This window comes from Rhinichthys klamathensis, unplaced genomic scaffold (genome assembly GCF_029890125.1).
Source record: "Rhinichthys klamathensis goyatoka isolate OS25496 unplaced genomic scaffold, OSU_Roscu_1.1 h1tg000180l_1, whole genome shotgun sequence".
Lineage (NCBI taxonomy): Eukaryota > Metazoa > Chordata > Actinopteri > Cypriniformes > Leuciscidae > Rhinichthys > Rhinichthys klamathensis.
The window spans coordinates 1,185,056-1,202,841 of NW_026606708.1; the positions used below are offsets into that span (position 1 = coordinate 1,185,056).

At 37.6% G+C, this 17,786-nt stretch overlaps 2 protein-coding genes across 5 annotated transcripts in view; one reads left to right on the top strand and one right to left on the bottom strand.

Annotated features, from left to right (window-relative positions):
- The first annotated feature begins 33 nt into the window (after positions 1 to 33).
- LOC130094561 (uncharacterized) lies at positions 34 to 5,647 on the top strand. The gene is made up of 5 exons (XM_056260897.1): positions 34 to 281; positions 1,351 to 2,054; positions 2,172 to 2,277; positions 4,042 to 4,103; positions 4,652 to 5,647. The coding sequence occupies exons 2-5, from the start codon at positions 1,746 to 1,748 to the stop codon at positions 5,183 to 5,185; spliced, it is 1,011 nt and encodes a 336-aa protein (XP_056116872.1). The 5' UTR covers positions 34 to 281; positions 1,351 to 1,745; the 3' UTR covers positions 5,186 to 5,647.
- A 3,465-nt stretch (positions 5,648 to 9,112) lies between these two features.
- The window catches only part of celsr3 (cadherin, EGF LAG seven-pass G-type receptor 3), a 50,932-nt gene continuing 42,258 nt past the window's right edge, over positions 9,113 to 17,786 (bottom strand). The window contains exons 26-36 of one of the 4 annotated variants that reach the window (XM_056260857.1): positions 15,812 to 15,986; positions 15,624 to 15,736; positions 15,410 to 15,489; positions 14,563 to 14,689; positions 14,301 to 14,420; positions 14,072 to 14,169; positions 12,960 to 13,051; positions 12,602 to 12,775; positions 12,288 to 12,476; positions 10,474 to 11,341; positions 9,113 to 9,347 (exon numbers count right to left, since the gene is read on the bottom strand). In XM_056260857.1, coding sequence (XP_056116832.1) covers positions 9,320 to 9,347; positions 10,474 to 11,341; positions 12,288 to 12,476; positions 12,602 to 12,775; positions 12,960 to 13,051; positions 14,072 to 14,169; positions 14,301 to 14,420; positions 14,563 to 14,689; positions 15,410 to 15,489; positions 15,624 to 15,736; positions 15,812 to 15,986 — 2,064 coding nt within the window. In that variant the 3' untranslated portion in view covers positions 9,113 to 9,319. Of the gene's footprint in view, positions 9,348 to 10,473; positions 11,342 to 12,287; positions 12,477 to 12,601; positions 12,776 to 12,929; positions 13,052 to 14,071; positions 14,170 to 14,300; positions 14,421 to 14,562; positions 14,690 to 15,409; positions 15,490 to 15,623; positions 15,737 to 15,811; positions 15,987 to 17,786 lie in introns of all 4 variants that reach the window. The other 3 variants (XM_056260858.1, XM_056260859.1, XM_056260856.1) reach the window with 3 other exon arrangements.

Consider the following 17,786-nt stretch of genomic DNA (forward strand, 5'->3'; position numbering starts at 1 on the left):
GATGAAACGAGTCCTGCGCTTTCGACTGTTAAAATGCGTAGATTTGTATATTTTGCCTGATGCACAAACCATATGTGTTGAACAGATCTAATGAGAATGGTATACAAATCATATGAAATGCACAAACGGGTGAATTGCCATTCTTTTTTTTACGCCCGGAGCGTCTTTTTGCGCATGTGTCTCCAGTCTGTTGTTTAAATTTCTTACGGACCGCTTAAACCCAGGGGGTGGGGACAAAGTGTAATATATTCGGGATAAAATCGTCAGACTGATGATTGCATGTAAGTAGGGTCAATATAAATGATATAATATCAGTTTGTCTTAGCGGTTGTGTAATGCACGAGAGGTTCATTAAGAACAGTGAGCTCAAGCTGTAACGTTAGTCTTACATCGCAGATCGCAGCTCGGGTTTACTTCTGTAGTGCGATGCTCGGGTTTAGCGCTGTGGCTAACCAGACAGTGGATTCGTAATTATAATAATTCAAATAAAATGCAGCCTGCTCCACCCGCACCTGTAGTACTAGACAAGTCGTGGATTTAAAAGCTTATTTTTGCTTTGTTCGTTCTCTTGCGTGTAATAATAGCGATGCGATTCCTATACGAATTATTCTTTTGAGTCTGATCGATGCAATGAGTCGGTTCAGTCCGGTTTTGTGAACTGGTTCACAAAACCGGAGTGAATCGTAATGAGTCAAGAAACGAGCCGAGAATGAAAGCATAGGATTTGAGCTATATTACTTCAATAACTAAACAGCAGATTTGCTATAAAATAAAACTGCACATGGAAATATGTGTACTAACTGTGTAGCCTACTATTATCAACGAATACGAAACCGAGTTGGTTTTAATAAAATATCATTTTTCAAATGCAAAGGTGCAAAAACTTTTTCAACCAAGAGATGTAAACGAATATTACCTTACATTGTACATACACATTACATTTAGTTTATAAATTACTTATATATATGTTTTAATTAATTACATTTTATGAGCTGAATAATGGTTGTTAAAAACTTGGACAAATAAAATTACAAGGAAGATTAAAAATGAATATTTACAAAATGTAATCGAAAAAAGAAATAAATATACAGCAAAATAATAAACGGCATTATATTCCTATGCTTTAACGACGACGTCACGACGTAGAAGAACTGCTGAACGTTTTTTAATGAACCGGTTCTTTGAAACGAACAGTTCAAAAGAACCGATTCTCAGAAATTAATATATGGAGCACATGGGTTTTTTCCCCCCAAAGATCAAATGTTTCATTCATTCTTCCAAGAGGTGGAGCAAATATTAAGATTTAAAAAACTAGTCCCTTCATTTTGCTTTCTGTCTGCTGAATTACAGACTTCACATGTGTGCCTGGTGACCCCTTGCGCATCAGGTGGACCCCAGATGCATTTCCGTTGAGCACCGATGATCAAGCGACCTCACACACTCGTATTTACCTGTGGCATCCAGAGTTTAACATATCACTGCACCTGAAACTCTGGAAGCGCACTGCACATAACGGGACCAAACCGACCTTACCTTCCTGTAATGCTGGAGTGTAAAACTCAAAAACTGACACTGTGATACTGCCAATGTTGCCATGTAAAACTATACATGTAACACTTAAAGTTTTTAAACTAGACTGTTCTGTTGAATATAAAAACAAATAGTGATTTTATAGATTTTCTATAAATGAAGTAACACATAGTACCTCAACATAAGCCTTTGTACAAATACACACAAATACACTCATGCTGACCACCATGACGTACCGCATGCCAAACTTCACTCTGGAGCAAAAGCTTTTCCTGCTTCGGAGAATCCATGCGGTGGTGGACACAGTCCAGGACTTTCGGAAAGACACCAACACTACTGTGCACCGGAACGCTGTATGGGCAGAGCTGGCTCAGGCCTTCAATTCGGCGTTCCCTAGTCGACCCCCCAGCAGCATCGGGTCTCTGAAGACGCTGTGGAAACGACTGAAGGTGGAATGTCGTGTAGCGCTGCAGAAGAGACAGGAACAGCAGGCTGCTGGGCTTCCTGTGTCTGCCCTCACTCAGGTAAATTGAAGTATTTCTTATGTGTCTGTAATTCAGTTATATGCTTTGGAACTTCTAGTCGCAGAGTTCCATTTGCTTTTAGAGTCAACGCAGTGTGGTTGTGTGTGGTTCTGTCAGGTGCAGAGAGAAGTCATTGCCCTGGTGCCAAACCTGATCTCCTGTCTGGAGGAGGTAGATGGAGATGGCAGCTATGCCTCAGTTAGGGGCGGCTCACCTGGAGCAGGTAATTAATAGTCATGTCATCTCTACTACAGGATGAAATACTACCCCTCTGCCCAGAGCCGGATTAACGCAAAGGCAAACTAGGCACGTGCCTAGGGCCCGATTGGCGGGATGGGGCCCAGACAGAGGGACAAAAAAAAAAAAAAAAAAAATGTACCTACAAATGTCCTATCTACAATTTATTTAAATATTTATTAATTAACTAAAAATAGTGACGATGTTTATCTTAACCATAGACTGTTACATTACGTCACATTAACGCCAGCCCATCAGGTGCTGCGAAGCAAAAGCCTAAATAAGCACGCAAAGAAGCACAGCTCGTAATGCAGGTGTGTGCGTTGTCGTCATCTATTTTGGAGTGATTGATTGCAATGTATTCTAAATATAAACTTGTACTGTAGATCTGCGTCATTTCTGGAAAAACCATTCACCGCTTTATTACGAGTTTAAAAGAGCGCGGGCGTCATTAACGTGCCCAGACGCGACGCTTTGAATTTGCGCGTACAATGAATAACATCGCGTCGGGAGCTGACTAAAAACGCTACAAAAGTAAAAGACAAGACGTTTGTATTCAAAGTTAAAAAGCCAACACACTACAACATTTTTAAATGTTTCAAATAAAGGATCTCGGGTCTATCTTCTAAATTCTGCTGATGATTAGATTATAGGGCTACCCTGTCTGACATCAGCCTACTTACGCCAATAATATCAGTTTAGAATTTCTTTTTCTAATCAGTAGCGACCGTGTCTTTCTCTTCCACTTGATTTGTGTATAGCAATTTAAGCAAGCAATGCAATGCATAATATCATATTACTTATATTAATAATATGACAATATCTGCAGTCAATATTGATTAAATGGGAGGGGAAAATCCTGGCCATACCAGCTATGAAAAAAATGATAAAAGCATATATCACTGAAGTGGTATTCTGGAACTGTGAATAAATTGAATAAAACAGCAAAATAACAATAACAATAAAATCTTCATTAAACAAAAAAGAGATTACCTTAGATGAAGTTTGATTAATATGTACATACAGTAGGCTACTGGTAAAAAGTCTGGACAGATTACTATTTTTAATGTTTTTGAAATAAGTTTTTTATTATGCTCTACAAGCCTGCATTTATTTGATCAAAAAAACAAAAAACAAAACAAAAAAAAACAGGAATATTCAGCAAGGATGTGTTAAATATATAAAAAGTGATAGTGAAGACAAAAAAAAACAAAAAACTTTTTAATAATAAAAAAAACCCTGAAAAAAAGTATCACAGGTTATAAAATAAATATTAAGCACCATTTCTAACATTTGATAATAAATCTGAATATTATAAAGTTTTCTGAAGGATCACATGACACTAAATTCAGCTTTGCATCACAGAAATATATTTTGAAGTATAGTAAAATAGGAAAACCATTATTTTAAATTTTTAATAATATTTCACTATATATTATTTTTCTGTATTTTTGATCAAATAAATCCAGGCTTGATGAGCGCAAGAGACTTCTTTCAAAAACATTAAAAATAGTAATGTGTCCAAACGTATGTACTGTGTAAGTAAAAACATTTAAAATTAAATGTTGTATAAATTAAAAGGTTAGGAATCATATATGTTTTAAGAGTTTTTTATTGGGGATGGGGGGGCCTCCAACATGAATATTGCCTAGGGCCTCCAAATGTCTAGAACCGGCCCTGCCTCTGCCCAGCTGTCAACTCTGTAATTATACATGGATGAAGATTAATAGAGTCATTCTCTCTCTTGCAGTGATGGGGCTTTCAGGCTCTAATGGGAGTGAGCATGAAGATGCTGACCACAGTCAAAATGATGTAAGACTGAAATCGGCCTTGAAATGATTGCTAAAATGCCTCTTAAGCTAAATGGTTTCTTTTATATTGCAGATTTTATGACCAAAAATATGATTGACTATCTTATGATGTATAAGGCATGAAAAATGTACATGTTAAAATGTAAAGTGTTACCAGGTCAACATTTTACATGCATTTTGCAACACTGGTGAAAATGAATATACATTTATAATTATATATATATATATATATATATATATATATATTACTGTTTGGGGTAAGCATTTGTTTTGAGGAATTAATACTTTTATTCAGCATGGATTAAATTGTGACAGTAAATGCATTTTTAATGTTACAAAAATGTCAAATAAATTATGTTCTTTTGAACTTTAAAACCCTCCAGAAATAAACGTAGTTATATAATATTCTGTATTCCATACACCATTATTTTCACCAGTGTTGCAATCCCTGCATATTTCCTGTTTACTTCATGTACTGCATGCCTTTTTGACTTTTATTGCATAAATGTACAGCAATTATGATGCTGTTCAACTTACTTTTTTTTACAGGAAGTAGACAGCAAGGAGAACTTAGCCATTGAACTTGGTTTGGCTTCACCTTCTCACCTACTTTTCAACTCTGGGATTCCTCCTGGCACTGTGTCCTCTCCTCTCTGCTCACATTCAGTCTCTTCCAGGTCCAGTCGTCCCTCCCTCATCTACCCAACCCATGCAGGAAGCACCTCAGGGCTGGCATCAGGGACTAGGGGTGCAAACTTTGAGATCATACACAGAGAGCCTGCGGGGCCCCGTGCTCCTGCCAGAGGATCGGTTGAGAATTCATTGCCGCCGATGGACTCTTATACCTCAGACTCAAAATGGGAGTCACGTCGACAGGAACTGTTGGAGCTGGAGCATCAGCAGACGATGAGTCTGTTGCTGCTGCAGCAGTGTGTGTGGGAGGAGAAGAGGAAAGCAGTGAGACAGAAAGAGAAGGCGGCACGGGCCAAGAAGAGATATTATCAAGCCAAACTACGGAAGATAGGCGCGGATTATCTGCCCTCCAGTAGCGACAGCGAGGAAAACGAACATCCACAGACATGAACACAGATGTTTATGACATCTTAGCTATTTTTACTTTCATTTGGAAAGTCATTTTTTTATTCTATCAATGTTGTTTATTTACAAAACAATATATTTTTTAAACTTAATTGGTGTTTAGGAATGTACCATGTGTATCATATGGAGGGGGAATTCACTCAAGCAGGCTTCGTTCCAGTAGCAGATAGAAATCTCATCTCCTTTTATCCTCTCTCTCTCATCAACACTGGTGCTGCATTCCATTCAGTCAAAAGTCGGATATTTCTACTTAAAGGGACCAAAATTCATCATTTACTGACCCTCATGTATTTCCAAACTGTTTGAGACTTACTTTCTTCTTTTAAACACAAATAATATATTTTAAAAAGGGTATAGTTTGTCCTTAAAATGAAAGTAAATCAGGTCCTGTGTTATTTTGGACCCCATTGACTTTCACTGTATGGACAAAAACAATTTCTCAAAATATCTTTTGTGTTCTGCAGAACTTCTTTTGTGTTCTGCAAGTCATACAGATTTGGAGCAAAATAAGGGTGAGTAAATGATGACAGAAATTTCATTTTTGTGTTAATTATCCATTTAAAGGCCTGACACTCAGATGTGTATCATGAACTGTGTGTCTCACTGAGTGTCATGTTTGAGTGATATAATACAAACGAAAGTGTTGTGGAAGTTCTGAGTTGAATGGAACGCAGCATAAGGGGTCGTTCACACAGAACGCGTCTTTGTGTTTAAAAATGCAAGACGCAGATGATCGAGTAATATGAAAATGCAAGGTCTAGAGACGTGTTATTTAAAAGTTAAACTTTTAACTTGAGTGCCTTGTTTTTAGAACGCCATGTCATGCACGAGACAGCAAAATATGGCCAGCAGCCATATCACCCTGTAGCCCAAGACTGGTTGCCCACTGAAGCTAAGCAGGGTTGAGCCTCAGGGTTGAGCCCACTGAAGCTAAGCAGGGTCAGTACCTGGATGGGAAACCTCCTGTGGGAAAACCAGGTTGCTGCTGAAAGAGGTGTTAGTGAGGCCAGTAGCTCACCCTGTGGTCTGTGTGGGTCCTAACGCCCCAGTGTAGTGACGGGGACACTATACTGTCAAAGAGCACCGCCCTTTGGATGAGATGTTAAACCGAGGTCCTAACTCTCTGTGGTCATAAAAAATCCCATGTCTTTCGAAAGAGTAGGGTGTAACCCCAGCATCCTGGCCAAATTTGCCCAGTGGCCTCTGTCCATCATGGCCTCCTAATCATCCCCATATACTAATTGGCTTCTTCACCCTGTCTTCTCTCCACCAATAAGCTGGTGTAGGAAGGCGTTCTGGCGCAATATGGCTGCCGTCGCATCATCCAGGAGGATGCTGCACATTGGTGGTGGTTGAGGAGATTCCCCCCTTCTATGTAAAGCGCTTTGAGTGCAGAGAAAAGCGCTATATAAATGTAATGAATTATTTATTTATTATTATAAAATATTCGAGACACAAGAGCAACGGTCCATCCAAACACGTCCATCAAAAAATACATTCTGTGTGAACGGCCCTAAACCCTCACATAGTCAGGCCAGAATTGAGCAGTGATATTCAGTCCTGCTTGATGGGAAAAGGAAATGAATTGAAATGAGATTTCTAATGTTACTGTATAGCATTTTAATTTGATGATTGTATCAGGATCAAACCAAGGATGGATTAATGTCCTGCAAATCCCCCTTTTGATGCAATTGTGATTCATAATGTCTAAATAGCAGGAAATTATTCTGCAATTATGAGGAAAAAAGTCAATTTATAAAAGTGCAATTGCGAGAAAGCTATTGTCAGACCAGAATCCTTCCTTGGGTCTAATCGTTTTAGGACAGTGTTTTCAGGACCAACCATTTGATTCAGTTTACTGTAGCTGATTTATACTATGCAGGTTTTTTTCAGGTAAACAAGTGCTTCTCATAAATGGACTTCCTACTCATGGACTGGCTGAATTTAGTGTTGTTCATTTGTCTTAGTACACAGTGTTTGGCAGATCCCTCTGTCCTTTTCAAGTTATGAAAAAGCATAATTAAAGGAATAATTCCTCCATAATTAAAGGTATACGTATACAGTGTTTGGCAGATCCCTCTGTCCTTTTCAAGTTATGAAAAAGCATAATTAAAGGTATAGTTCAACCCCCCATCCCCATAAATTATGACGCTTTGATTTTTGGATGAACCGTCCCTTTAAGGAAATGGAGTGTGTAAATCAGTGAAACAAAATGTTAGACTGAATTAAACTAGTGAGAACTAGTGTAAAAGCAGGTTTTTTAAAGCCGATTTGAAATTTACATGTAGATGTAATTTCATTTGATTCGATTGAAATTTGATGTGTAATGTGATGAACAAGTTAGACTTTTTTTAACTAAAGAAGTGTTTGTCTTGAATATTCAAAAAACAACAGCATACAGAAGCATGGTAGCAATAACTCTTTTATTGACGCCCAACGGGTCTCGTTTTCAACTCCCATTGGTAGCAGATTTTTTTCTGATAACCCCCCATGAGTAAAAGCGATACAACATGTCCTATAATAAACATGTTGAGCCATTATACATTCCCCTTTTCTCTCTTCCACCCAATCATTGTCTTCCACCGCTCTCTCTCCCTCTCTCTGATGGACAGAGGACATTTCTTTTCCCAGAATGCATTGTGAACAGAAGAGGAGGGGGACATATCAGACAGAACATATACAAAAATTTCACACATAAAACATTTGAAACAGATGAAATCTCGCTCTTATAAAAAACAAAACTCCCACACGCACTTCTTTAGAAACACCCCAGCAATGATTATGGTAGAGAAATTAATTTCAATAAATATTAATAAATAAAATAAATTAATTTAATGTCTGTACAAGATAAAGTTATGCAGTCATAAATAAAATATAAAATCATGATTAGAAAAAGTACTGGAGCACTTTATGACAGGTAAGAGGTATAAAAGGGGTGACAGGACACTCTTTTTGGCAAAACTCATGGCAATACTATGACTAAAGAAATAAAGTCATATGATGAAGCATGATTTCCCTTTTTAACAGGAGCCTGATATTTGTAGATGATCTTACCATAATGACTGTATTTAACTCATATCACAATGTTCCTTTCTCTGAAGTATATTCAATACTTAACAGAGACCAATATTTAGGTATCTTAGAAACCATACAGTAGATGGATTAAATAGTTTCTCCTAAATAGCTGATTTGGGATCTTTGAGTAACTTTTCCCTAAGCAGTATTTGAATTATGATAAGACTGGATTATGAACAAGGTTTTGAATATGTCTTGAATATGATTGCAGGCTAATAACACAACTAAATAAAGGTCTCTTCACACAGCTTCAACAAACTTCAACAAATGCAGAGCAGTTTGGCCAAAAACACTTCAGAAATTGGTCAGGCATCTCATACAAGCATGAGTTTGTTAAAGAAATGTGTTTAGAGCAACCTAAAATCTTCCAGTCAAGTCACCCTTCTGAAAACAATCTCTTGATTGACAATCATTACGGTCCAATCATATCTTCTGATTTATAATTCTTTACGATTACAATCACTGTCTCTGGAGTCTCCCACCAATCCCATGTTTGGGCCAATATCTCCCACATTTACATGGGCCAATCCTTCTCTTCGTAGACTCTCTCCCGGTCTATCCGTGGGCGTGGCTTGTTGCATAAACACATGTTGGAATATAAAGATTGGAGTGGGAATGTTTGGGACTGTTTTGGCTCGGAATGGGTTTGAAAATGTTTTTTCGATCCTACCCATTTAAACATATATCCACACAATCATCAAAAACATCACTAGAGATTTTCTTCTTTGTTCTTTGATGAAAAAGATACAAAAGTATAAAAATGTTCTGTACAGTTTTGTTTCTCTCTCTCTTTCTCTCTGACCAGTCCTCTCAGCTGTTGGTCTGAAATCTGACAAAGGAAAATCATGGAAATCATCACCTCTGGTTTGATTTCCTGTCTGTTCTCAGGAGGGTGATATCTCAAGCCCTTGATGAACAACTTCACTCTCATGCCCTGAACTCTTTCCAGGGTGAAGTGGGAGTCCTGATCGCTCCGGTTGGCTATGTCCTGTGATTCTCTTGAGCCCATCTGCATAGGTGCATTATGGGGCTGTGAAGGAATCATCAAGATTGTCCGTCACTTCTGTTAACTCTACAAAGAGACAAAAGATGAAAGATGTCAACATCATGTACATACTTTTTTGAGGGGGCACCAGAGGCAGTCCTAGCTCACTTAGTGCCCTGTGTGAGATACCGTGTATATACACTACCGTTCAAAAGTTTGGGGTCGGTACGATTTTAAATACTTTTAAAAGAATTCTCTTCTGCTAACCATGGCTGCGCTTATTTGATTAAAAATACAACAAAAATCAGTTATAGTATTAAATATTATTCCAGTGTAAATCAGCTGTTTTCTGTGTGAATATATAGTAAAGTGTCATTTATTCCTGTGATCAAAGCTGAATTTTCAGCATCACCAGTGTCAGTGTCTTCAGTGTCAAATGATCCTTCACAAATCAGTATAATATGAGGATTTGATGCTCAAGAAACATTTATTATTATTATCAATGTTGAAACAGTTGTTGGTCTGTCAGTTGTACAGTTTTTTTTTTTTTTAGGATTCTTTGATGAATAGGAAGTTCAAAAGACTTTTGTAACATTATAAATGTCTTTACTGTCACTTTCGATCAAATTAATTATTCCTTGATAAATAAAGTATTGATTTCTTTCCTCCAAAAAATAAAAATAAAATTCTCACTGACCCCAAACTTTTGAACGGTAGTGTATATATATTATATACATCAATATACATTAATATTTTATTTTATAGCATTTATCATGCTGATCACTTGTAAATAACTACCTTAAAAATAACTTTTATAATAATATTATTCATTTATTATTATTAATTTATATTCTTTAAATAAAATAAATATCTAAATTACATTGAGATTATTAAATAATTAAATAATATATTATATTTATATATATATATATATACACAATTTGCAACTGATCACCATGGACTTTCGTTGTATTGAAAAGACCACCTTTGACATTTTGTAAATAGCTCCTTTTGTGTTTCACGGGGAAAAGTCATATGAGTGTTGTGAAGTGTGAGAATGGGTAGATGATGATAGACAGCAAACAAAGTTGCATTTTCATATCACTACCAGGAGAGAACTAATCAGTTTTATGAGAACAGAACCAAGGATGACCATAAAACAATGTGGAATATAAACGGACGCACAGTGAGACAAAAAATGGGCTGGACTTACTCAGAGTCAGGTGACACTTCAGAGACGCTCTGAGAGGTTGCAGAGAGAGGAGGCGGGGAAGGGGAAGGGCCAGCTGAGGCAGGGTTAGGGGGCGGGGTTAAGACAGAGGAGCTGAAGGAGGCGAGTATGGAGGAGAGGATATCCAGGTGTTCACTAGAGGGTGGCCGACTGGATGGGGCTCCGGGTGCAGCTGCAGATGACGGGTACCTACATGGTGGGGCGGAGTCTAGGCGACCACGGCGCGAGGGCAGGGTTTCTTGGGGTTCCTCTGAGATCGGTGGAGGGGGTGAGGAGGGTGGGTGCGGTTCGGGGTGTGAGAGCTGTCGGGGCGGCAGGGTTCTCAGCCACTCCCTGCAGGGCTGCGCTCCACCACTAGACTCCAACTGCTCCCGTGACCGACTGCTCATGAGAGCCCCTCCGAGGTGCTCCCGAGAGGCCTGTTGCCTCGTTAGAGTGTTGAGCTGTGTTCTCGATCCACTCAATGAACCCTCTGCCCCCATTAAACCCACCATACCCCCCCTGCCCACCAGATCCTCCCTGGAGGCATGGAAACTGTGAACAGGGCCCAGCCTCTCTCTGGACCCACCCAGGTGTTCAGCACCAAGTTCGCGTCGTCGCGGCAACAGGTCGAGGTTTTCACGGGAACGCTGTCGTCGCGCAAGTGAATCCAAGTGTTCGCGGGAAGAGTATCGGGAAGCGGGTTGGGACAGTGAGCCAGTACCAGAGTACATACGACCGTAGGAGGCAGCTGGGACGCCTCTGTGACCCAACGTGGAGGTCCTGTACCAAGACATCTCGCTGGGAGCTCGACCCACGGCAGACAGGCCCTGCAGAGCAGGAGGGCAGCCCAGACGATTCTTCAGGATTCCTGAGAAATGGATGCAGAGGGCTTTAGTACGGCGTTCTAAGCTTTCTATCGATATAAAAAATTCTGGCTGATAACAATGAGCCCATAACTATTTTATTATTGCTTTATTTCTAAAATATTGAAAATTAAAATACCATTATTATTATTTTTTCAATAAATTAAAAATACTGCAAACACCAAAAGCTAAAATCTGTCATTTTAAATACTACAAGTGAATTTAGACATCACAACATTATAATGTACAGTATAGAAAATGGATATTGGACTGAGAAGTGTACATTTAAAAGTGTTATTACATTTTAAGATAAATTTTAAGTAAGTGTTAGATGACAGAAAGGTAATCTAAAGGTAAATAGGGGAAATAAGCTGATAAATAAAAAAAGGTCTAATTTTTGTAAATAAATGTCTAATATCAAAGTGTTTTTTAGTATCATTGAGATACAATTAGATTTGTATTAACATTTTGAATTGGTTTCCATTTTCATACGCTATATTTTGATTTTAATTTTATTTAAAGTTTTAATAATTTAGTAATTAATTAGTTATTAGTTATTTTAGTGCGTTTTTGCCCTTTATTAGGTTTTGTAATGTCTAAATACTTTTTAATTAATTTTATTTCGGTATATCAAGTGAGATTAACTTTTTTTTATCTAATTGTCCAGGCAACCTTACTCATTTTAAGCTTTTTTAAAATATTTTATTTTAATTCTTCTTTTTTTTTTGGCATGGTTTCAGTTTTAGTTAACTATAACTCTATCGGTGGCCCATTGATCGGTGGCTTTTAAAGATTTTTAAAGTTTTTAAGATTAACTTTAAGTGTACATTAGATAAGGGCAGATGATAATCTGAATGTAAAAATAGGTAAAATGAGCATGCGAAATTAAATATCATCATGAATGGGTATTGGCCAATACTGGATAACATCTCAGATGAACGTGTGCCTCACCCTTGCGGTGTCTGTGTGTGAGCCCATTCTCATCTCCGCTGGTCAGCGCTGCATCTGGCTGGTTGTTATTAGCTGCGTCCTTGCTGTAGTCGCCCCCTAGGCGGCGCTCTGAGCCCCATTTCTGCAGAGAGTGCGCCTCACAGCCTTCCAGCGCTGGCCAATAGGAGAGCAGGTCATTGCCATCCAGATCTGACACATAAACAGTTCCATACACTAACAGTTGGGCATCATGAAACTAAGAATGAAACTAAAGTGCTGCACTCCTTTGGCTTCACTATCAATAATATAGGCATCTGCAACAATGATATCGGTACCTTTTCCACCGTTGTGGGAGGGCTCTGTGAGTAAACGTTCACTATGACCAGTCCGTTTGAAGCGTCGCTGGATGCGTCCACGCAGGCGCACATTGTCCTCGCTCTCCGATGACGGGATGGACAAACTCCTCTCCTCCTCCAGTGAGAGATCAGAATCTGAGTCTGAGTCTTCACCTGACAGACAGACAGAGTAAGAGCAATGAAAGAAGAAGAGATAATGTCACTAATTCTGACAGAGATTTGTCACAAGACATGGCCACTAGCGAATAAAGAATGAATAGCGAGCAGTTAAGGAGTGTGTAAGTGTTGTGTGTGTGTGAATACGTACATGCATGCAGGTTATTGTGTGTTAGTATACCTCCGTTGCGGTGGAACATTGCAACGTCCAGGTCAGTGGCCCCTGTGTGAGCAAGATTGTGTTCTAGAGTCTGCCGTGCCAAGAGATTCTCCCTGTCAAAAACATAAATAATACATCAGCTTTTAAGCTTTCAGTTTGTTACATACAGATACATACACATTTTTTAGAATACAATGTACATTAATGTACACTGTCTTATTTTACAGTGTACATTATTGTACATTGTATTCTGACCTGTGAAAATGTGTAAAAAATGTGTATGTATCTGTAAGATAAAATACGTAGTGATATATAATCTACAGTTATTTATAATTTAGAATTATAAAATGTGCTTATTTAGTGAGGTCCAAAAGCCTGAAACTAGTAGTGAATTTTACAAATTGCACTACCATTCAAACGTTTGAGGTCAGTAAGATATTTTAAAAATGTTTTTGAACTAAGTCTCTTATGTAATCAAAAATACATTAAAACAGTAATATTGTGAAATATTAGAACTTCTATCTTAATATATTTTAAAATGTAATTTATTAATTTGATGGCAAAGCTGAATTTTCAGCATCATTACTCCAATCTTCAGTGTCACATGATCCTTCAGAAATCATTCTAATATGCTGATTTGCAGCTCGAGAAACATTTTGTATTATTTTCAATGCTGAATGTTATTCTGCTTTATATTTTTGTGGAAACCGCGATACATTTTTTTTTTTTTCAAGATTCTTTGATGAATAGAAAGTTAAAATAGATTTTTTTCTGTAACAATGTAAGTCTTTACTGTCACTTTTGAAAGTGCTGAATAAAATAATGAATCAGTTTACATTCAAATTCAATAATTACATTTAAATTCAATACTTTACATTAATTTAAATTACATGAATTAACAATTAATTTATGAATTCACATATAACATATTCTATTCTATTCATATTTTACAACTTTTAATAGTTAACATAGTTAATGAGACCTAATGCATTAACTAATGTTTACAAACTGAACCTTATTGTAAAGTGTTACCATGTTATTCCTTTTATATCATAATCCTTCTTTGGTTTAAAAGTTGTTAATTTTGAGATTTTGCTAAGAATATTGAATCTAAAGTTGATGTGTTGACAGACCTTGCACTGCTGACTGATGAGATAGTTGAAGTTCCGAGTGTGATCCGGTGTAATCCGCTCTGTTCCAGCAAGGAGGCGCTGTTGAACGGGTTTTGGCCCTGCACACATAGAACAGGTTACAAATCCACATGCTTATTTTCACTCCATGGGTTCAAATATAGGTGTGTGTGTGTGTAACTGTGCACGGAGTGGGGGTCATATGTTAATATATGTGTTTATGTTCACTAACGGTAATCTGTGGAGGTCTTTGAGGATCTTCACTGGGGCTTTTCTTGCCCAGACAGGCCAGTTTCCAGGCCTCCTGCACCTCTGAGTTCAGGAGAGTAAAAACCAACAGTACTGCCAAACCCTGAGACAAGCGAGTAGGAGAAGAACATTATAATACATTACATAGGACACAATTATCCAAGTTTACAGCTAAAAATGACAATGACAAACTCAACCACACACACAAAAGAAAAAGATGTGTAAGAGCCAGTACACACACTTACCTGTACGCAACAGAGGACAATGAACAGGTAGTGGAACGCCAGGACACTGTTATTAACAGCCATAAGACCAAACAACCAAACACAAGAACTCAACAATAACAGGAGGAAGGCACTGCGGATAGTAGAACTGAGAGAGAGAGAGATAAATAGAATAAAAGGAATTAATATAGAATAAAGAGATGAAAAGCATTAATTCTGTGCTGAAAACTAGTTTGACACTACGTAGAAACACATGCAAGGAAGAAACTAACATTTTAACATTTTAATGACAATTTCAGAAAAATAAACAACAACAGCAATAATAATAGTTATTTATTATTATTTTTATTATCAATAAAATGTTATAATAACACAATATAAAATAATTATTTTTAGAGATTTGATAGTATATGACTTTCTTTTTTCAGCCAAACACAATATGAGTTATTAAAAAATATCCTGGCTCTTCCAAGATTTATAATGGAAGAGAATAGTTTCTGAGATTTTGAAGCCCCAAAAAAGCGCATCCATCCATCATAAAAGTAATCCATACAGGGGGTTAATAAAGGCCTTCTAAAGCGAAGTCTGCTTTTTTGGGCTTCAAAATCTCAGTTACTATTCACTCCCATTACAAATCTTGGAAGAGCCAGGATATTTTTTAATGTAACTCCGATTGTGTTTGGCTGAAAGAAGAAAGTCATATACATCTAGGATGGCTTGAAAGTGAATAAATTATGGGATAATTTTCATTTTTGGGTGAACTAACCCTTTAAGTCAGCTAATTAATATTCATGAAAATACGTTTTATAATGTCCTCTGTCCCACTTTCCATTTTGAATGTTCCTGAACACATGCATGTTGTACTTACATCACAGGCAGCTTTTTTATCTCCTTTTGAGTGGGGTTGCATGTCATACGCAGGACCATTAAGAACATCCCACCATTCATCTGTAAAACAGAGAGAGAGAGTTGCCAATTAAGACCATCATTGCTGTACCACATACATCCAAAACACACAAAGAGAGAAATAAAAAGATGAGATCCTTTATATGGCACAAACAACACACAGAAGAGCACAATACCAGTATAACGACGCTAACTGGTCCCGCAAAGCTCCACATGAGCTTATCGTACATGGAGATCCAGCAGAAATCTGGGTTGCCGTACCCCTCTGGATCCAACCCGACTGCCAGCCCTGCAGCACACATACATGTCACAGAACATAGCTATATAAAAGCATACATCTGTGTACGTATGTGTCTGTTCATACCTGTAATGATAGCAGGGACTCCCCAGCCAATAGCATAGTAGAATCGCATGGCTCCATAGTTGATGTTTCTCACTTCTGTCTGCATGCGGTAAATATGCAGAGCTTCCACAAACAGCCACGCAAACGTTGACATGAAGAAGTAATGGAGCAGAATTGCAACCACTGTGCACAGGAACTGCATCAAGCAGAGACAATAAACTAGTTAGTAAAAAGAGAATATAAAACAGCATATTGGATGTATATAAACTTGATAAAGGGCTTCAAAAATTACAATATGCATAACATTTTCTACACTGATTTTAGCCCTCTGATTTAAAGTCACCATGAAATCAAAATTGACAAATCTTTTTTTTAATGGAATATTGTTTGCTGTGTTTATTATGAATAATGTATCTTTTTTATTTGATTTATTCATGTGCCCTCATACTCTTTAATCAAAATGACTTCCCCTTCCTCTTGCAGCAACATCTCTTCTCTTCTCTGATGAAGTGTTTACTGATGCGAGGAGGGCGGTACAACCTGTCACTCACATGAAATTAACCAATAGCAAACCACAATGATCCAACCATATAATCTATTCCTCACAAACAAAACCAAGTCATTTATATAGATCAGTGGTCCCGCCCAACATTTTGTCTTGTTAAAGAAGCCATTTCAATCAGATATACGTCAGCATAGGGAAGAAAAGACTGAGCATTGTAGCAAATCAAAGTTGTCTGCTGAGTGCAAAAATGCAATGATCTCGCCACTTATCTCACCACTCCTTGGTCTGATAAAAGTGTGCTATTCTGAAAACATGGAGTTGTACATACTGATGATAATTCAATTCATAGAGTACGTACAGCACAGAGAAAATAATCATTGAGTTGACTCGTGCAGCAGGGGTTTTCAAACATGTTTTGGATGTCTCCCTCATCTAACACACCTGATGAGGGTGTTTCAGATAATGGAGACGGACAGAATGTGAAGTGTTGGGGGTCCTCCAGGACTGGTTTGAAAACCCTTGGCCCATGTGTTCTCACTTATTGAGCTGAGGTGCTCAGTCAGGTGTTGTGAGTTAACATCCAGCTCAAAACAGTTCCTGATCCCATTCCCATCATTTACTGAATATTCTCTGCTGTAGTACATGTCCAAAAAAAGAGAGAATATAAGGTCTAAAATCAATACACGCAAGCAAAGTCATAGTCTGAGAGAGACGATGAATAATGAATGGACACATACTCTATCACAGATACACACCCACATCCCAGCCCAGCAGTTGAAATTAATGAACTCAGCAGTAACAGGCTTTTAGTGTGAGTGGTTTGCTCAAAAAATGGTGTTAAACGGCTTTAGAAAGAGATAGAATGTGTGAGTGTCTGTCTGAGGACGAGAGACACGGAAAGAGTGTCTGTGTCAGAAAAAGTGTTTAATAACGTCGGTTTCCCAACTCACTGTGTGGTGTAAGTGGTTTTTAAACCATATTGCGCTAATGGCTGTAATGTCGGTTTCTGAATGACAAATCATATTCAAGCTGCCTAGTGCTTTATCCTGACACCCATCTTGATACTGAACTATTCATGATTTTAATACCTGCTGTTACACTTGGCTTTATAAAAGCTGTAAAATGTCAAGTGTAAGTGGGCTCCAATATACTTCAAGTCTTAGGATCTTGGTATTTTAAAACAAAGAAAAATTATGAAGAAAAAAAACATATGAATTACTATGTATACACAGTATAATAAACATTTGTGATTTTGAATTAAAAATCTTTATTATGCTGATACACACACACACACACACACAATATTATATATAAATAAAATAAATTCATTCATTCATTTATTTGCTATAAAAAATTAACATTATAAACTTCTTTACTGTCTCTTTTGACCAGTTTATTTATTTACTGATTGATTGATTGATTGATTCAATCTAAAAATAACAAAGCACATTCAGCACAAAGGAGACTACACAGACTGTGTTTTTTTGACGG